Source organism: Fukomys damarensis, unplaced genomic scaffold, assembly GCF_012274545.1.
Source record: "Fukomys damarensis isolate Sample0158 unplaced genomic scaffold, DMR_v1.0_HiC HiC_scaffold_15, whole genome shotgun sequence".
NCBI lineage: Eukaryota > Metazoa > Chordata > Mammalia > Rodentia > Bathyergidae > Fukomys > Fukomys damarensis.
In genome coordinates this window covers 34,284,527-34,306,449 of record NW_022900927.1, presented here as the reverse complement: position 1 = coordinate 34,306,449, position 21,923 = coordinate 34,284,527, and the positions used below count along the sequence as shown (strand labels likewise).

At 37.5% G+C, this 21,923-nt stretch overlaps 1 protein-coding gene across 3 annotated transcripts in view; it reads right to left on the bottom strand.

The window, feature by feature from the left end:
- Frs2 (fibroblast growth factor receptor substrate 2) overlaps positions 1 to 21,923 on the bottom strand; it is a 45,336-nt gene that overhangs the window by 14,002 nt on the left and 9,411 nt on the right. Inside the window, exons 1-3 of one of the 3 annotated variants that reach the window (XM_019210650.2) lie at positions 12,767 to 12,783; positions 2,965 to 3,059; positions 2,508 to 2,558 (exon numbers count right to left, since the gene is read on the bottom strand). In XM_019210650.2, coding sequence (XP_019066195.1) covers position 2,508 — 1 coding nt within the window. In that variant the 5' untranslated portion in view covers positions 2,509 to 2,558; positions 2,965 to 3,059; positions 12,767 to 12,783. Of the gene's footprint in view, positions 1 to 2,507; positions 2,559 to 2,964; positions 3,060 to 12,766; positions 12,784 to 21,923 lie in introns of those variants that run through there. The other 2 variants (XM_033763772.1, XM_033763773.1) reach the window with 2 other exon arrangements.

Here is a 21,923-nt window from a genome sequence, read left to right as displayed (position 1 = left end):
GGGTTCAAAGGAGGGAAAAAAAGAAAAATCATCTTTCTACTTGCTACCTTCACAGATGATCTGTTACAGCAGAACTTCCCATGTGGGTGGTTGGCAGGGACATGTGGGTGTGGAGAGACCTATGTGGGGACTAAATCAACACTGAATGTTTGTTCAGTACAATAATTAATGAAGCATCTAATATGTGACAAAAAAGCAATATATGCCATGCCAAGAAGAAAGGATTTTATCTTACATGTGGGAAGCCAGTGATCTATTTTAAGTAGGAAACTGAGGTGGTCAGATGTGCATTTAAAATTCATCTACTGGGGCTGGGGATTTAGCTCAGTGGTGCTGCTGCCTGCCTCGCAAGCGCAAGGACCCAAGTTTGATCTCCAGTACCAAAAAATCATCTACCTATGGGATATATTTAAGTAAGGCGTTCAGCTCAGAGGAAAGGAAATCAGTTAGAAACTAGCCAAAAAAAAACGATAAAGTTGAACCCCAGAGAAACAATAGTAGAAATGAAAAAGGGATAAATTTAAGAGCTATTTTAAAAAAGCAGCCTGAAGTGGGTGGCTTGATATAATGGAAGGAAGAGACTTTTTCTGGTGTGGCAAATGAAGGATGCTGTTTCCCTGACCTGAGATACTGGTAGTCTTCAAGTGGAAGTGACCATGGTTCACTTAGTTTTAGATGTGCTAAGCTGAGATTCCTAACAACCCATCAGGTAGAGGTAATCAAAGAAGAGTTGGGTCTGGGGATTTAGCTTAGTGGTTCCGCCACCTGCCTCGCACAAGGTCCCAAGATCGATTCCTAGTACCAAAAAAAAAAAAAAAAAAAAAAAAAAAAAAAAAAAAAAAAAAAAAAGCAAAGAAGACTTAAGTATGCAAAGTATGAGTTTCATAGAAAAGAAAGAAAGAGCAACTATGAAAGAAAAGGCACTGCTCAAGGACACTATGAAAACAGGTCTGTGGCTGAAATTCTGAGGAAATACAAATGAGCTCGAGTACAGGAGTTGATGGAAGCCAACGAAGGAGATAAAAAAGAGATCAGAACAGTACAAACTAAAGAGAACATCATTCAGGAGGGCACCATCCAGGTAGACTGGAAGAGATGGATGCCAAACTGCAGAGAGCACCTAGAAGGTGAGGAAGCTGTCCTCAGAGGATGGAAACTGTTCTTTCAAAAACTGAGAAAATAGTTAAGTGCTAGAGTTTGGATAGGTGCAAGTTCAAAAGAAAATATGTGTTTGAGTTATTTACTGTTTTAAGATTATATAAATTATCATCAGTAGGTCAGAAAAGGTTAGAAATGTAGAAAAAAGCAAAGGAAAGAGAAGAGTTAAGTGGTGGATCAAGATGTGGGAGAAAACGAAAGATGAGTTCCAGGGCCCTGACTGAGAGGTCTACCCAGAGCTAGAGGAATGCCTCATCCTCTAAGGAAAAGAAAGAGGAAAGAAGGATGCGTACAGAGACAAGCTGAAGTAGGTAATTTCTATGGTCCTAAATAATTTTCCCAGGTAAAATAGAAGGCAACACTTGTGGAATGAAGGATTTGAGGAAACTGGTAGGATTATTTATCAAGGAGCTATGTAAGACAAGCAAGCAGGACAAGTCTACTGGAATGAGAGAGCTCAGCAGAAGATGCAGTTTGCTAGCTGAGCTAAGCAGTCCAGAGGGTAGGTGGTTCAACTGACTCACGGTCAGCGGGTAGATGGCAACAAAATTAAACACTGTGGGCCACGCAGGAGTCTGAAGTGATGGACCATCAGACCTGAGGAGGAAAGAGGCAGAGAAAGAATAGGGCTAATAAAAGAAAAGTAAATGAAGACCCCCCCCCAAAAAAAAAGAAAGAAAGAAAAGAACAGGTTTATAGGTTTTGCATGAACGAAGGACTAAAATGCTAGAACACAAACAGTTGTACTACTCCATTTTCCAACTTCTGGAAAGCGACTTTTTTAATGTGGAATTTTCATCCACTCTTCCTGAACCACAAACTCCTAGGGGCAAAAGGAAAGATTAGATACTAGACAGTCTGAATTATGATGACCACATTAATATTTGGAAACCACATCTGAGTTATGTGTGACATAATAATATACACTAGTATTGTAAATATTCCATGAAAAACCGTGTGATCTCATCAGCATATTCTCCTTTCCAAGCCTATAAGTCAGCAAAAACAAAAAATGGTCTTATTATACTCCCTCAAGAGAGCAGCCAGGGTACATTCAAAAACAAAGGTAACTTCTACCTGGGAAAATCAATATTATAACAAGCATGATGAATACTTTAAATTAGTAAACATTGTCTTAGTTTAATTCTTTTGTCCCTATTCTTTGGGGAATAGGGCTGGGGATTTAGCTCAGTGGTGCCGCTGTCTACCTTGCAAGGCCAGGGACTTGATTTGATCTCTGGTACCAAAAAACAAAGAAACCTTGTTCTTTGGGGATAGGAAAGTCAGCAAACCAAGAGGGAAAATGGTTGCATTCAAAAAATTTTTGAATTCTCTAGTTGCAGACTTACTTGGTTGTCGCGAGCCTGCGACGCAGAGCACTGTCCAGCAGTGTCTCAAACCTGAAAGAGCAGCGGGGTGGAGATGGGGCAGAGAGAAAGGAAGGACGCCAAGACAAGAGTCTGATCAAGGCGGCGTTTATTGCCGGCAAGCACCGGCCTTTTAAAGCAAAAAACCACAAACTATTATGGGATGGGTTTACCATAGTAACTGAAAGGTCACACAGGAAAAGAGCAAACAGGTTCACCAAAACAACCCACCGTGAGTAGTAGTAACCCGGACAACCACACATCTAAAGGTCAGAGACAAGAAACTGTAACTTTCAGGAATTCCACAAAGGAAACACTCTACCTGCTAAACTGGAGAAACTTAACACATATGGAGTTACTAGAGTTAACAATACTTACAACCAGTACTCATGATCCCCACACTTGGTTCTTTTATTTTTTAAGGTAAATTTCAACTTACCTACATATAGCCATTAATATTCTTAGCCTCTGCTGCTGCATCAGGAGTTTAATCATATTTCAAAGTACCATGTTTTCTTTATTTGCCGAGTTAACCTAGAAATAGTAGAATACAGTTAAGAACTTATTTCTTTTAAAGTAATTTTCCTAGGGGCCAGGGATTTAGTTCATTTGCAATGCATCTGCCTTGCAAGCGCAAGGTCTTGAGTTCCATCCCCGGTTGGGAGGGTGTTCCTTATGAGAATTCTAATAGCACTGTAGCTCAGTTAACCTAAAGAAACTCAAAAGTCTAAAAAATTCATTAAACATTTAATAAAAGAATTTTTTTCAAATTAATGTTATACACGTTACCATTCCTTTTCAAAACAAAAAGTAAAAATGCTGTAGCTTTAAATTCTATGATGTCTCTGCCCTCCCACTACAGCTATGACATGGGACAATTCACTTCTCTATACTTATCTCCTGAGCCATAAAATGAGAGGTTAGTCTAAACCACCTTCAAGATTCCATTTCAGCTCCAAAGCCCCATTTTAGCCAGTGGCACACTAATTCTCCACCCCCAGTGACTTCTTCTAAACCTCACTCACCATCATTCATCCAGAAGAGCTGACTCTCTAAAATCTATACTGTGTATCTTCCTATTTCACAAGACCCCTCAGAACCAGTTCAGAGAAGTCATTTAATCAGAAAACAGACTAAGCCTGCCAAAGAAGTCACAGGACAGTGACATTACAGAGACACATTAAGTCCAAAGTTACAATATATTTTTTGGAAAATTTCTGGTCAACAAGTTCAGCCTTCACCACAGAGAAAAATTCAAACTCATTCTAACAGGGGCACTAATACTGTATTTACTGAACACCTAAGTTGCATCAGGCATTGTGTGAAGAGTTAAAGGAAGAATCTCACTTCAATCCACATATGAATTAGTCTAACAAATATGGCTGATACCCAAAATGATACTTCCACTACCAGGTACCCATGCATAGTGAATACTTTATTTACTTATTTTTTGGTTTTTTGAGACAGGGTCTTGCTATGTATTTTATAGTTCATGCTGGTCTTCAACTCACTATGTAGCACCAGCTAACCTCAAACTCACAGCAATCATCTTGCTTCAGCCTCCCAAGTGCTAGGATTACAGAAATGTGCCACCAAGCCCAGCCACAGTGAACAATTTTAGCTCTGGACTTCAAATACCCTATATATAAAATAAGCATGCCACGTGCTTGCTTACACTCCTTGTGAATTGCTCCTATATACACTTTTAACATAGGGAGCAGGAGCAACCCAGTACCTCTTCTGTAGTATTCCCTTCCCTATTCACCAGAGGTTCAAACATATATACTGCTTGTTAAATCTACCATGTGATCCTTGTGCACCTCTCCTTTCTAAAAGCTTTTAGCCAGTTAAACAGGAAAATCTCCCTTTCTTCATTCTACTTATGTGTATTCTCCCATACCCATCCAGAAATGAGTTTAGCGAGAGTAAATAAGATTAAGAAAAATGAGATCAATCCATTTTTAAACTCAAAATCAAGGAAAAGTCAAGTTTTGAGTTGAAGTTAAACATATTAAAAAATTGGTACATCAAACTATAAAGCTCTTGAAAATATTAGAAAATCCCCATTTGAATTTCTGGAAAACACTCTGACTTTTTAGAAGTTAGTATTTATTCAGTTTATTGTTTAATTACTTTGATTATTAACATGCTAAAGTATTATGGACTTCTCATTTTTATGGGTTTTTCAGTTCAAATGTCCAGCATGTCAACTGCATTGGGAATTAAAAAAGACTTGTGCCTCATTTAAAAGGAAACATTCGGGCTGGGAATTTAGCTTAGTGATTCCACTGACTGCCTTGTAAGCAAGCGCAAGGTCCTGAGTTCAATCCCCAGTACAAAAAGAACACAACAACCAAAAAACACCTTTATGGGCTGAGAGTGAGTCGGGCATCACATCTTGCTGCAAACACAAAGGGGTGCTTCAGTCTAAAGGCCGCTATCACCCAGACAACATATAATGCTTATGTAATTTTGGGGCCTCAGAACCAATTGTTTATTTCTTATGAGAAAAACACGTTCAGTTTTGAACTTTTCGATATTTGAATACAAATTCAGGATGAACTGAGTTCGACAAATGAAGTTTCACTATATAAACTTGATGTTATGTAACAGATGTTTTCCCATAAAATGAGTATGTTTAACAGCATCAAGTATAATGCCTACTCAAAAAGCCTGCCATGATTTTACCAATAAAATTATCATGAAGCTAGGAAACTATAGTATCTATTACCACTCTATTTTTTATAGCAACTGACTTTAAAGCTCCTTGACTATCTGTTGGATATACAATCATTTGTGTTGTCGTTTAATCCAAAGAAATACTCTACTCTGAGATACCTACTACCCTTATTTTCATGCTATAAATGAACAAGCCAAAGCCTTAAACAGTTAAAAAGTTAGTTTTCCAAAGGCAATCACAAAGGAATAATCAAAATTAAACCCTAATTTGACTTCACAAAGTCCTAGTTGTTATTAATGAAAGTAAAACCCTTAAAACAGTGCCTAGCATAGCACTCAGAAAGTGTTAGCTATTGAAATAACATAATCTATCATAAAATAATGCTGTATGCTTTTGACAACAAGTCAAGTTTTCTGTGCCTAAATTTCCTCTTGTATATGATCCGAACACCCACTTCACACAATTACTGCGAAAACCAAATAAATTCTAGATATAGACACTTAAAGAAAGCACATAGTGTTTCCACTGAGTGTGGTGGCACATGCCTGTAATACCAGCATTCTGGAGGCTGAGGCAGGTGGACTGTCAAAAGTTTGGAGCCAGGGCTATGGATTTAGCTCAGTGGTTCTACCACCTGCCTCACAAGTACAAGATCCCAAGTTCGATCCCTGGTACACAAACACACAAACACACACAAATTGGGGTCAGCCTGGGCTACACAGCAAGACCTTGTCTCAAAAAGAAAGAAAAGAGGGCCGAGGATTTAGCTCAGCGGTTCAGTGGCCTGCCTTGCAAGCGCAAGGACCCGAGTTCAATCCCCGGTACCAAAAAAGAAAGAAAAGAAAAGAAAAGAAAAGAAAAGAAAAGAAAAGCATTCAGTGTAGGTTTTTGGTTTTTTCCTCCCTAGTACCAGGGATCGAACTCAGGATCTTGTGCTTGCCAGGCAGACACAGTACCACTGAACTATATCACTGGCCCCTAGTGTTTTAAAAGATAAAGCATTCCGCTGTCTGCCTTGCAAACACAAGCAGCAGAGTTTGATCCCCGATAAAAAATAAAGCACTACTGTATCACCACTCCAGGTAAAGTCCTGCTTTTATATTACAAAAGAGATTTTTACACTGTAAGCAGCTTAGAAATTAAGCACCGTCCTTATAACATCTGTTAACATTAATACCTTCAGTAAAGCTGTCCTAAATTTGTCCTGTATTCCTGCAGAATGACAAGCAAAGAGAACAGTAAACTCTATTCACAAGTGTGATTACATATTTGGTGCTTAGAAAGGTATATTTGCTCTTTTCAGTTCACTAGCTCTGGGGGTGAATTTGGCTTATTCTACAGTTGTTCTGTTCAAATATAGCCAGGGCAGAATATCTATAGTGAGAAGCACAGACATATAACTAAATTTTGGGCACAGCTAACTGCCATGTTGGATTACATTAAAATAATCAAGAGAATGGCACTCAAAAACTGTTAGTTTTGTGTCAGTGTTCTGCCTGGCTTAAAAAAAAAAATCACTGGGTAGGTCTTTTTTATTTATGAACACCAGTTTTCTGCTTATTTTTAAAAATGATCAGGACTTTCTATTATTGATATCATTCTGAGGAAGAGGAGTTTTTTAAAAGTCAAGAAAAGGAGATTCTTAATATATTCTTCTAGTTACCAAAACCAGAGCTGTTATATAAAAAGCAAGGACACCTGTAACACTATTTCCATGTGAGCTGAAATTTTAAAATATATAAATGCATACAGAACTACAAAAGTACATGAGTGTCTTTAAGCATGTATCTGTAAATATAGTTGTCTCTGAACACAGTTTCATATTCTAAATAGATCTCTTTTATTTTGAGGCAGTATTAGTGAACCACCTCACAATTCATACCCTCCACTTTCCCACCCGTTTTAATGCTTGAAATTAATTATTTATAAATCACTTCAATATTTGGTAATTTATTTTTTGAAAACTATGCCTAATCCAAATTTCTTAAATCAGATTCTATTTTCTCTAAGAAAATGTAAAACCAGAGTGATCAAGAAAGATTAAGCCCACATTTATGAATATTTAAAAAGCCATCAACTTGTTTTTCAATGGATAAATCTAAAATATTAAAGTAGTATTTATTTCAAACATAATGGCTTGAATTATGATTTTTTTTTGTTGTTGTTTTTTGAGACAGGTATATAGCACTATGTAGTTGAGACTAGAACTCACTATGTAGCCCAGGCTGGTGTCGAACTCACAGAAGATGGAGATCTTCCTGCCTCAGCCTCCCAAGTGCTGGGATTACAAGCGCACCACCACGCCCGGCTCGATCTTTTTTTTTTTTTTTTTTAAATACCGGGGATGGAACTCAAGACCTTGAGCTTACAAGTCAGGCAATGGAACCACTGAGCTAAATCCCCAGTCCCAGAATTACAAATTATTAACCAACAAAAGTAGGTAAAAAATAATTTTCAGACTACCAATATTAAGGAGGGAATTTAAAAATGCATTCAATTCTTCATCTGCAAAATGAAGCATTAGCACTTATTTTCTACTCTGTCAGGCACTAAGCTTCAGGCTATATATAAAGATACAAAAATATAAGACACATTCCCTGATTCCACAAGGTGGCTGAACGGTGGCAGAGTCACCGAGCCATTTGCCAGTGCTATGAGAACATTTAACTCAGAGTAGAAGGGAAAATAGAAGTGTCAAGGAAAGCTTTCTGGGAAAGGTGGTACCTAAGCTGAGCCCTGAAAGATAGTTGAAAATGAGCTAGAGAAGGAACAATTATGACAAGAATGCATGCAAAAGCACACAAGCCTAGAGCTGGAATGTAGGTTATGCATGGGAAAACCTCACAAGATGAGTGGGAAAGAAGTCACACGGCCGTTACATCAACAGTCAAGTCTGTACTAAGTGCAGTGCACATTTTCCCTTACAATCTAAAACACCATTGATGCGCTATCAAAATACTTTTACTGTCTGTGGTGCTCAAGGTGTAACCTTTAAGACACAGCAACCATCTACAAACATAAACATTTCTTCTGCAACTGTTAAGACTTCTAATGAATATCACCACAGGTCAATGACCAGATCCCCACCTCCTGTTCCAGACCTAGAAAAGCCATCTATCTTAACCTCATATTTCACAATGGCTCTGACGTTATTTTTAATTATGTATTTTGGTTTTTAGGAACAGACATACAAAATATATACATTATTTCTATATGTGTATGTATACACATACACAAATATAGATTTCAATATCTATGGGTATTTAGCAAATACTTAGAAAATGTTTTTACTAAAATGGCTTGCTGAAAACAAAAGAAAAAGCTAAAATGTAATGATATAAATCATACTCTCCACCTTTAATAATGTTAGTCATAATTCAATCTTCATTCATACTTAACACAGGAGAATACTTATATCCAGACACACTAGTGACGAAATTTACACAATTAAATCTGAGCATCTATAATCTCTGGCTTAAGACATGTGCAAAACCAGCAGTTAAGTCACTCTGCCTTAGCTAATTCAATAATGTACTACTCAGTACCAAGGGTAACAATTCCAGCACTTTCAATCACAGGAAAAAATAATCAGCCTTTGGACCTTCAAAGTAGCTCTTAGTTTAGTGCTTTATGCCACAATATAAAGACATTTATGGCAGAATCAAATATACTGTCCTCCAGCAACATGAAAAAGAACTTCTATATGAGGGATCATGTGGCTCTCAATTAGAATGCAACACAGAAAAAAGAAATATGATTGAAATGTACACATAAGAGAGCAGGCATTCTCCAGAAAGAATGTATCATTAACTGTCAACTTCTGAATTAATAAAGGGGATGTTATAGACGTGAATCCAATTGTCTATAAACATCACACACCAAAATCCTATGTCTGCGCGGATTTCATATATAGTCACATGGTGGGACTTAAGTGCTTTGCAACACATCAACTTTGGTACTTGATACAGAAGAATTTGTCCAACTACTCGTCCTTTGGTACTCAACGCACAAGGTAGAACTTGTCAGTGTTGACTGACTTATGACTTGCTTCCCTTTCCAGTTAAAGTAATCTGTCTGGTACAGTACTCGTCATTTTTGGTAGTGGTGTCTTCCAGAACCAATTAACAAGTACCAAGGTTGTCTCTGTACTAATTTTTACAACTGTACCAAATTAACAAATAAATGCTTACTTCTGATAACAAAGCTCTCATTTGTAATTTACTAACGGACACTAGTAAGGAAGGACTGACCTACTGCATAATGAATATTTATGAAAAGCCACACATCATACTAAATCTGTGACCCAATCACCATTTACCAAAAAACAGTTAAATCTAAATGAACTCTATTTCCAAATAAATGCTATATTCTTCTTGTAAAAAAAAAAGTCACTGAATAAACAAAAGCAACCCAGTTTTTCCCAATAATACACTTGCATTTTAAAAGAAGTGTTATTGAACTAATCAACAGTAGGAGTCAATATTTTCTTTAGTATGACACACCTAAGAGTTACTAAAAAGCACTGGGCTTGTGGGTTTGTTCTTTAAAACAAAGCTTTTTTTGTGGGGGGGAGACAGGGTCTCCTTACATAGTTTCAGGTTGGCCTCAAACTTGCATGCCCCACCAAATCCAGCAACAAAGCTATAAATTTAAGTCATTTTAATTCTGAACTTATGTTGGACCCAAACATGCTAGGCAAACATTCTACCATAGCTGTATTCCCTTGAGTTAAGTTGAGAAAAAGGACAAAAACTGTCATTACAACAAAACATTAAATATAGTGTCTTAGGTTGGATACTGAAACTGAAAGTGACATTAGTGGAAAACACTGGTGAAATTCAAATAGTACAGTCTGTAGTTTGGTCATTAGCACTGCACCAGTGTTAATTTCTCTTTTTAAAAAATTTTTATTGAGTTTATTGGTATATTCAGGTATACTTTACGATCACATTCATCACTGAGAATCTATACCTGTACATAATATATCTTGGTTCTTATTTCAGCATTACTACTTTTGACAAATGTATGTGGTTAATTTATACTTTTCTCTTCCCAATGCCAATACATAAACAAAGACTAAACTAACATACACTAAAATAGTAACATTGGTTCATTTGTTGGTAGAATGAAAAGCATTTCTTTCTTTTTATATTTTCACACAAGAGTGTGAATTACTTCCAAAACAAATTAGAAAATATACAAATCAATAGTAAGGGTTGTTTTGTTTGGTACTGGGTATCAAACTCAGAACCTTGTGCTTCCCAGGCAGGCACAGTGCCACTGAGCTAAATCCCTGACCCTATTAAGGGTTTCTTCAGAAAGAAAAGATGTAAATGTCTATGTAGAGCTCAAAAGCAGACTACAAAAGAGGCTGGGTCAGGGCAGGGATTTAGCTAGTGGCGCCTGGGTCTGCCTCACAAGCACAAGGTTCTGAGTTTGATTCCCCATACCAAAAACAAAACAAAACAAAAACAAAAATAAAACAGGCTGCGGCAGAGTGCAAACAACACAGTGGCCAAGAAAATTGCCCGGAGATTTCGATACCTAATTAATCTAATTAATAAATGTTGAAATCTGCCAGTATGTAGAATTTACCATCTATTATTCTCAGGCTAACAATGCCTAAAGCCTGCAGAAGTTATGAACAGAATTCACGTTGTCAGGCAATGTTCCAAAAAGCTACCTAATACAAAGTTGCACAACCTGGGTTTTTCCCAAACAAAAATAATGCAGTTGTTGGGGGGTGGGATCTAGGCATTATGCTTCTGTCAGCAAACTCTTGAGCTTTTAAGTCTACTATGTCTGAACTGTGGTTTCTTGTTTATCCTTTTTTTTCTTTAGTTGGACTGTAATGGATGGTCTGTCAACCTGTGAATCTTTAAAGGATGATTCAAGTATTTTTGTATTCTTTACTGTATAATAAAGTTTTTTTAATTAAAAAAATAATGCAGTTGGGAACCTTGTGCACAACTGTCCACTGAGAATTTTTACAGGCGTTCTCCAATATCACAGCATGTTCCTAAGTTTTTCTCCCCTTCTTCTTCCCACTGTAACACATCCCTACCACTTAAGCCCAGATCACCCACCCACTGGCCTAAAAATGGCAAACAGGTGCTATTCAGTTACATGGGGAGAATCATCAAAGTTTAGAGACCAGTGGGATCAGAGAACCAAATTCTGTTAGACGTGTGACATGTGACTATCACTTTTTTTCCCACCTGATGTGGTTAGGGCACAGTATGTTCTAGCAACTTCACTGAGTCGTAAGAAGGGAAAATTTAGTCAAGAACAAGTGATCCCCAATCTAAATGAAAAGAATACAATCTATTTTGTGCCTTGAAGGATGGGCCAGTGGGATCAGACAGATTGCATTTGATGAAGAACCCCTTCTGAGCTGTAACAGGTGGGGATGGGGACATGGCTGTAAGTGTTAGGGTTCTCGCACCTCCTGAAACCACTCCAAGTGCCATTTCTGGGTTTTGTGTCCCCTTTTAAAAACAGTTTAGTAAGGGCTGGGGATTTAGCTCAGCAGTTCGGTGGCCTGCCTTGCAAGCACAAGGAGCCGAGTTCAATCCCCGGTACCAAAAAAATAAAAATAAAAACAGTTTAATAATTCTTTGTTTATGGGTGACCCTCATCCTCAGTTGAGAGCAACGCAGGTATGACAGCAGGACTGCCATGTAATAAACACGTATATCAACTATTATTTTAGTTTATTATTTTGAATTCTTGTGGACTCTATAATCAGACATTCTTAACAAGGTACAAAATAAGGTCCTACATGCAAAGCAGTTAGCCTTCACTTCCTAACTTCTGTACCAGTGACTTTAAGTATCAGAAGTATTTTTTGCGTTTCTAGTTTTGGATTATATTTTAAGAAAATGAGGGGTGGGTAGGGCCAGGGATTTAGCTCAGTGGTTCCATCGTCTGTCCCATAAAATACCAAGTTCGATCCCGAGTACCAAAAAGGAAAAAAAAAAAAGTATATGGGGGGGGTAATAAAAAAGTGATCTTCAGACATGAAGGCCACTATATGGTTACTATTATTATTTTGAAACAGATTTACTTTTTTATCAAAACTGAAACATGATTGATATTAGGACCAGTATTTCATACTGAAAAAAAAAAAAAAGGCCCAAAATATGCCATGAAATTTTTGGTGAATAGAGTTGGGGGATATTATCTTCGAATCAATGACATATAGCACGTAGTTAAGGGGGGAAAAACTATCAACACACTAAAAATAACACTAACAAGCACAGAATGGTGGCGCACATTTGTGATCTCAGCGACTATGGATACTGAGACAGGAAGATTCCAAATTTGAGGCCAGGCTGAGCAACTTGATGAGACCCTGTTACAAAATAAAAATAAATATATGTAAATAAACATTAATTAGTTAAAATAAATAAAAAGGACTGGGGATGCAGCTCAGTGGTAGATTACTTAACGAGCATTAGTGAGGCCCTGGGTTCAATCCTCAGTATCACCAAAACAAACAAAACACTAATGAAAGGCGTTGCTGGGCATCATGGCACATGCATGGAAACCCAATACTCACGGAGGCTGAGGCAAGAGGATCACAGCAAGTTGGACACCAGCCTAAGCACTTATAGCAGGTTCAAGGCCAGCATGAACTGCATAGCCTCTGGAGAGAGAGTAGGGAGAGGGAAGGTCGGTGGAACAAAAAGAGGTTTATGCTATTTTTTTTCTACTTCCCAAATACTAGAAGGCAGCTATAATCAAGTAGAACAATTTCAGAGAGTGCAAAATCAATGTCCTTAGGTGTAGGCAAAGACTTCGTGAGAAATAACCCAGACTGCATGAGAAATACTACAAAGAATCAACAACTACGACCTCATCTTATTTAAAAGCTTTTGCACAGCAAGAGAAATCACCAACGGAGTAAAGAGACAAAAAAATTTTCACCAGCTATTCAAAGGACTATTATCCAGAATATATAAAGAACTCATAAAAATTACCCTCCAATTTAAAGACCCAATACAAAAATTGGACATCTGAAATATGAAGAATTAGAACTAGCAAGCAAATATATGAAAAAATGTTCAGCATCACTGGTCATTAAAGAGATACAAATTAAAACAATGCTGAAATTCCATCTCACTTTAGAAAGAATGGCTGCTATCAAGAAACCAACAAACGCTGGAAGGAATGCAGGGAAAAAAGAACCCTTCTCTACTGCTGGTGGGAGTGTAGACTGGTGTAACCACTGTGGAAATCAGTGTAGAGATTCCTCGAAGAACTAAAACTAGAGGGTTCCTCTTGGCTCAGCTATTCCTCTTGGTATCTTCCCAAAACAATTAAAAACATCATACCACAGTGTTATATGCACAGCAATGTTTATAGAAGCACAATTTGTAATACCTCAATCTTGGAAACAGCCCACATGCCCACATGCCCATTAATTGAGGAGTGGATAAAGATGATGTGAATTTTTAATATTATTATTTTTTTTACGATGTAGTACTATTCTGCCATAAAGAAGGATGAATAAGCTTCAGACACTTAGGTAAATGGATGGACTGTGGGCCAGGGATTTAGCTCAGCGGTTCGGTGGCCTGCCTTGCAACCACAAGGACCCGAGTTCAATCCCCAGTACCAAAAATAAAACAAAATAAATGGATGGACCTCAAGACCATAGTCTTAAGTGAAATAAATTGAACACATATGTTTAAATACCACATTGTCTCTCTGTTGTGAGAAACTGAACGTGGAAATGACTGAGATGTATAATGGATGTTAGGAAATGGGAAAAAAGTGTTCAAATATGAGGCAGAACAAGGGAGGAGAGAAAAAACGGAAGTGACAAGAAAAAAGTAAATAGAAGAAAAAATACAAACAAAGCTTACGTACATAGGGAGGATGGAAGGGAACTTAAGGGGGAAAAATGGAATAATATAAAATTTATATTAAAAAAGATCAATGTCCTTTTGGGTTTTTGTTGTTGTTTCTTTGTTTTTGGTACCGGGGATCAAACTCAGGTCCTTGCCCTTGCAAGGCGGGTGGCAGAACCACTGAGCTAAATCCCCCGCCCAAGATCAATGTCCTTTTGAGCCCTCAATAAAATTGATCTAAAGAATAACTTCATAGTCTCTAGAAATGACTTTCTCCATTTTTTTCCTTTCTTTTTATTTTCTCTATCTTTCAAATGGAAAAATGAAGGTGAAAGAAAAGTTCAGTTTGTTTAAGACTTATGTACATTTTTAAACTCAGGATATCAATCATCCATAGTGAAGGCAATTCTGTAATGACATTCACAAGTATAGCTAAGGCATAACATACAATAAAATATATCAAAGTAACTGTGAGAGTATTTTCTTTCCTGTTTTGTTTTTTTAAACAAAAATCTCTATAGAAAACAGCTGGAATTTCTATGATGTTTTATTCTATTCACAAAATGTTTCTTCATCAGTACTGGCAGAAAAACTATTCTATATCCTCTTTCATAAAATCTCTGAACTTAATTCAATAGCAGCTACAAACAATATTAGTTTTGCATAATTATGCATATAAAATGCTCATGTCAAAGCCTTAAATTTTTAAATTTTCCAATGCAAATTATAATTTTGAATTCCTAGAAACTATTAAATCTTCTAAATAAAAGGTACAGTAATGGGCCCAGCCAATTGTCCCCCACCCCATTCCCAAGACAGAGTCTTGCTACACAGTTCAGGCTGGCCTTGAATTCATTATGTAGCCTAAGGTACCCTCAAAATTGTGGTGTTCCTCCTGCCTCTGCCTCCCAAGTACTTGGATTACAGGCATGAGACCCCACACCCTGAAAGACATTACCACTAATACAACTGACATGGGCCAGGGATTTAGCTCAGTGGTTCCGCCACCTGCCCCACAAGTGCAAGGTCCCAAGTTCAAGCCTCAGTACAAAATAATAATAATAATAATGATGATAATTAAAAAATACCCACACACATATACCACACACATACATATGCATCTATAACTGACAAATACTATCTAAATGTACTTTAAACACTGCATTAGAATCTGAAGTAAAGGGCTTGGGGGGGGTGCCAACAATCAAACTCAGCACCTTGGATTGCAAGGCAGGCACAGTACCACTGAGCTAAATCTCTGGCCCGGGGTTTTGTTTTTAATGGTTCTGTATTTCTCCAGCAGAAGGTGTTATCAATCTCCTAATGCCAGCAAGGCAGCATGATGCCATGAAACACAGGCGTTCGAGCTATGTCTGCATCCACGTTTCCTCACAGGCAAATTAAAAACTACAACCACCACTCCCTATTTATAAATGGTTGTTAGAGGTTTAGAGGAAATGATGGGAGTCAATCAAATTAGAAAAGTGAACAACAGAGATGGAGAAAGGCGAGGTGAATTAGGGTAACTGTGTACTTGTTAATAGCTCCTGATGTTTCGTTAGACTGGGAAGCAGTGCAGGAATCAAGAAAACCCCCCAATTTCTGTTTAAGTGATAGTACTTTCTCTGAGCTAGGAAATACAGGAAGGACACAAGGCTTAGAGAAGCATTTAAGCTCTGATTTGAATGTACCAGGATACCCATATATATCTAAGTAGAGATGCTTCATAAGTATATAAATATAGGTATGGAGAAAGATCTGGAGTTCATCCCACTTATGGAGTCAAGGAATGTGACAAGAGGAAACTGCCCAGTAGAGAACCAAAAGGAACTGAGATATTTGCTGTCATAGAAGCGAAGGGCTGGCAATGCAGCACTGACTAGACTAGTAAGCATGAGGCTCTAGGTTTAACTCCCAGCATGCATGCACACACACACACACACACACACACACGCAGAGCAGCAAGAGGAAAATCTCTGTACGTGTGTTATCCCAAACCTAGGGAAGAATGAGTCAGGAAATGGGAATGGAAGAGAAGTGCTGAAGAAGAGGGTCTTACCTTCTCGTTGCTGGGACAAAATATCTAACATCCACAAGTGTGGAAAAGCCAGGTTTATTTTAATTCATAGTTTGTAGAGGTTTTAGTCCATAATCTGCTGGCTCCAAAGCAAGAGAGTGTGGCAGAGGAGAAACAGTTCGCAGTAGGGCAGGCAGGAGGCAGCAAGTAACCAGAAATGAGCTTCCATTCCGCATTTATTCCACTCAAGCTGCAAGCCTATTGACTGGTGCCACCCACACCCAGATTGAGCTTCAAGTCACCTACATCCAAAACTATGTTAAACCAATCAGTGGACTAATTTGGTTGTTGCACACCCTTAATCCATATTCACACAACCTACATCTAGCCATAACAATCAGTAGGGTAAGTAAGAGTGAAGAAACCAGGACCAGTTAGTATGGAGAAATGAATGTTTAGTAGTATAAGGAATAGAGCATGAACAACTGTCTTAAATATGGCATATAGACTTACTTCACTCCTGAAATAAGACTTCAGATCAAACTGCAGAAGTGTATAGCAACAGAACAAATTTCTACCTAACAAAAAACTTAAGTTCCTTTAAATGTTGAATTCCCAATCGCTAGGAGGGCTTCACGAGATTCCACTCAAGACACTGACTTGACATTTATTTCAAGTGAAGTGAACTATTTTGAAGTGAACTAAAACTGAACTATTTTGCATTAAAGTGAACAAAAAAATCTTTTAAATACTTACAAATATAAACTAGTACTTCTATCAAGTTTTAAAAATTATATTCAATTAATTTAAGTAGAATAAGAAAAACGAGTCATTTTAACCTCAATTAGTCTAAAGTAAAACATTCGATATAAAAATGTTTAACTTTTTATCACTTTAGTTTTTTTAGCTGTCAGAAATGTTTAATATCATTAAAACTTACCAAACTTAGTTTTTATAACTTTCTCCTATCAAAATATTATGTTTTCATTTAACTTTTGGTTTTGGTTTTCTTTTGGGTTGTTTTTTTTGTTTTTGTTTTTGTTTTTGGTTCTGGGAATTAAACAAAGGACTTGTGCTCACCAGACAAGTGCAGTGACACTGAAATCCCCAGCCCTTCATTTCACTTTCTGAAAATTCAGAAACATAAAGCTGTTTAAATACAAAGCTTAAAAGTGCTCTTCAATTCCAGCTAACCCTACAGAGCCATTCTCTTGTCATTCTCCACGCTACTCAGGCCAAGGCAATCTTCATGGAGCACCAGACCAGGTTGGCTGTGGCCCCATTTCTTTGTGAGGTTGCCATACTGATGGCCCCTGTCAGGCAGCCACTAGAGGTCTTGCTGGTTCAAGCAGTCGGTCTCCTTGTCCATTTTAGACCTAGAGGTCTAACAGTTTCCTGTCATTTGTTGGTAGTTTAGTGGCTGGTTTCCCTTAATCTGCCCATACTCTATAAATACAAACATTCCTCGTTTAACAACTATATTGACTTACAAACTGCCATTCAGACACACACCTCACTTTTTGGATACAGTTCTGTACATCTTGTGTAGAGCCTCAATGTCCTTTTTTTGGTATAGTATACCTTGTTTACACAGTTCTGTATTTTTTTGGAATATACTATACAGTACAACAGTTTTATGTTATTATACATTACATTACAGTACTGTAACAGTTATGCAAATAAAAGCAACGTCATCAAGTTGGGAGTTTCCTTTGACCATTTCTTTGTTCTGAATATACAATAAATATTCAATTCCTCATTTAGCAACCCATCCATTTAGTTGCAGGAATTTAAGTAACTATTTGTTGTTAACAAGGCAGAAGGCAAGGTTCCAACTTCATCCTTTTGCATCTTCAATGACAGTCTTCCCAGCACCATTTGTTGAAAAGACTGTTCTTTCCTAATTGAATGGTCTTGTCAGTCCCCCCAAAATGACTGGATCATGAAGGCTCTAACTTTATCAGTGGGTGAATTCATTGATGAGATCAATATCTGATGGCATCACTGGGAGGTAATGGATTAGGAGGTGGAGCCTAGTCCAGAGTAAAGCTCTAGTCAAAGAGCCATGACCCTGGGGGCTATATCCTTTTCCCAACCCCTCCTCTCTGGCTCATTCCCTCTAGCTTCTTGCTGGCTGCTATGGGGAAAGCAGCCTTCCTCTGCCACACACTTCTGCCATCATCTTCTGCTCTGCCCCAGGCTCACAGCAATGGAGGCAGACAACCACAGACTGAAACCTCTAAACTCTGGGCCAAAATAAGCCTGTCTTCAAGTTGTTTATGTCAGGTATATTTATCACAGCAACAAAAAGCTAACCGATACAGCATTTTTGTCAATAATCCTTTGTTTTTTAAACCATATGTTTACTTCTGGAATTTGTAGTCTATTTCACTGGAAGATAGATATGTCGTGCCAGTATCATGTACTATTTTATTTACTGTGGCTTTATACTAAGTCTTGAAACCAGGAAGTCTGAGTCCTCCACTTTCTTCTTTTTTGTATTGAGAGAGGGTCTCACTATGTGGTTCAAGCTGGACTTGAACTCACTGTTTAGCCCAGGCTGGCCTCGAACTTGTAGCAATCCTCCTGTCTCAGGTTCCCAAATGCTGAGATTATAGGCATGTGCTACCACTTTGTTCTTTTGGATGCTGTAGTAAGTGGAATTGTTTTCATCATTTCCTTTTCAAAGTTTTCATTGTTTATATATGTTGACCACATCTACTAAACTTTTTAAAATTCATTAGCTCTAACAGTTTTTTGGTAAAATCCTTAGGGTTTATTACATCAAGATCATATATGAACATGATCGTTCTTTGCCATTTGAATGACTTTAACTTCTTTTCTTGCCTAATTGTTCTGGCTAAAACTTCCAGAAGTGATGAAAGCAGGAATCCTTGTCTTGATCCTGATCACAGAGAGAAGTATTCAGGCTTTCATCACAGAAAAAGGTACTCACTGCAATTTTTTAGCTTTTATTGTGCTGAAGTAATTGTGTTGTTTTTCCCGGTACCAGGGATCAAACTCAGGACATTGCACTTTCCGGGCAGGCACAGCACCACAGGGCCATGTCCCTAGCCCAGTACTTATCTTCTGTTTTGAGTTTGTTCAGTGTTTTTATCATGAAAGGATGTTGAATTTTGTCAAGTACCTTTTCTGCATAAATTGAGATGATCATATTTTTCCCCCCTTTCAATCTGTTAATGTGGTGTTTTACCACATTGATCATTCTTCATTATATGGTGAACTATCCTTATATCCCAGGGGGGAAAATTTCTACTTGATTGTGGTATATACAGTGGTACCTTGGTTTATAAACTTAATTACTTTACAATTTGGGGGAATATGGCCATGGTCATGTTTCTCACTTGATGCAGAGTTTGTAAGAAGAAGTAAAATTTTACCAAGCATTTTTGTTTGCAAACCAAGTTATCTGCAGATAGAATGCTTGTGAACTGAGGCATTACTGTATAATCCTTAAATATGCTGAATTTGTTTTGTCAATTTTCTTTATGAAGACTTTTACATCGATATTCATGATTCTACTGCATTTTAAATAGTTTTTTTTACAACTTACAATATTCTAAAAATAGGTCAAAGAAAATGAGAGGCTGGGCATGGTAGCACGTGCCTATAATCCCAGCACTTGGGAGATGAGATAGAACTGCTGGTGAGTTTGAGGCCAACGTGGGCTACATAATGACGACAAGTCCAGCCTGAACTACAGAGCAAGACCTTGTCAAAGGGGGAGGGATGGGGGACTCAATGGTTGTGATAGACAGGGCACTCACTCATCATTTTTAGTCAATTTCAAAGTAGTTTATATTTTTCTTGGCAAAGTCTTACAATGGCTCCCCCAGGCCCCTGAAGATAAAATTTTGACTCTTCAGTAGCCTACAAGGTACTGAATATTTTGGCATCACTTTCTGCCCACCTGACTCCACTACTAATCAGATACTTTACAACTCTTCCCTCTCCACATTCTATTCCAGCACTAGTAGCCTTGGTGTGCTTTCTGGACTGCACCAAGAATGTTCCTCCCTCAGGTCCTTTGCCACTAGTGTTCTTTCTATCTAGAATCTCCATCAGATACATACATAGATTGTTCTCTCACTCGTGGTAGATCTTCAATCATGAATCAACTTATTAGAGGATCCCACACAAGTCAGGTTTATTGTTTCATATTTCTTTGCCATATTCTCCAAATGACTTGTTACTAAGAGGCACACTGAATATTTGTCTGTTTGTTTTTGGTACCAGGGATCGAACTCAGTACCTTGTGCTTGTGAGGCAGGTAGTGGCACCACTGAGCTAAATTCCCGACCCTGGAGTTTACATTTTGTACTGTCAATGGGGGAAGAGATAAAGAATAAAAAATAAGTCAATCTACAATGTGCCGGGGGAGCTCCAGTGGTGCAATTGGTTTGCGCGTGGTACTTATACAGCAGTACATGCAGAGCGATGCCAGGGTTGTGAGTACAATGTGCCGAGCCAGGGATTTAGCTCAGTGGTGCCACCATCTGCCTCGCAAGAGCAAGGTCCTACGTTTGACCCTTGGTCCCCCCCAAAAAAGTAAACTCCTTAAGGTCAAAGACTGCCAGACACATAGTAGTCTCAATAACTGTTAAATAAATACCCTATTATTATATACTATTTACAGCCTGCAATACAAAAACATGTCCATAAAATTACAACTTTTTTTAGAAAATTATTTTATTAAACTGACAGCTCATGAAAAATGATTTGAAATTTAGGATTAGCTCATCTGAATAATCTATCACACACATTTAAAAACATCAATACCTCTAGTGTACTGAAAATACATACTTCAGCTGAAACAGGGATATTATTAATCACCTTAGAAAGTACAACTTGAAAACATCATAACTACTGAAATGATGGCTTAGCTATGAACAATATTAGTTTCAAATAATTTTCCTTCTTGACTTTAATTCACTCAAAAATTTTGAAAAATTTAGTTCAAAACAGTTCGCTTTCTTTGACCTATAAACAAACATGAAGGCCATCATAAGATTTCAAGTTTCTCTTGTTGATAAAGCTGAAGTTGTTTAGGATTAGATTTACCAGCAAACACATTTTCACTTTTTAATTCAAATGCTACAAATTCATGTGTTTCTTAATGTTTTCATTATTGATGAGCCTAGTAATACTTGCTACAAATAGATAACCAAATCACGATTCAAGTGTCTAAGGTAAATCATTCTGAAAAAGAAATAACTTGTTTGAAACTGGTATCTCTTTTTAAAAGATCATATCAAAGAATAAGAAAAGATACTTTTTTGGCGGGGGTTTACCAGGGATTGAACTCGGGGAGCCTTGTATTTGCGAGGCAGGCAGCAGAACCACTGAGCTAAATGCCCAGCATAGAAAGGATACTTGTATAGGAAAAAATATTAGATTAATAATCAGTACACCTGAATTAATAAGAATACAATGTCACTTAACGTACTAGCAACCACACCATAATATAAATTGAATTTAGTGCTGTAGTCTTTATTTTACACAGTAGGCTAAACACAAACAGACTTTCATTGTAAAAATATGTAACAAATTATATGTCTGATGTATTGTCAGTATTTTATAAGAATTTTGTTAATTTAAAGATAAATTTTGAAATGACATTAAAAGAGTTAAGATTTTAATAAACTTTCTGCCATTTGTTGCTTCTGCTGGTCACAAATGCAGCATAATAAAGGTTGGCCCTCTTTGCAACAATCAGCTATCCAATACTCAAATTACTCTTGGGCTGGGGGTTTAGTTAAGTGGTACCCCCTGCCCTGCAAGCCCAAGGTATCCAAGTTCAATCCCCAGTACCAAAAAAAAAAAAA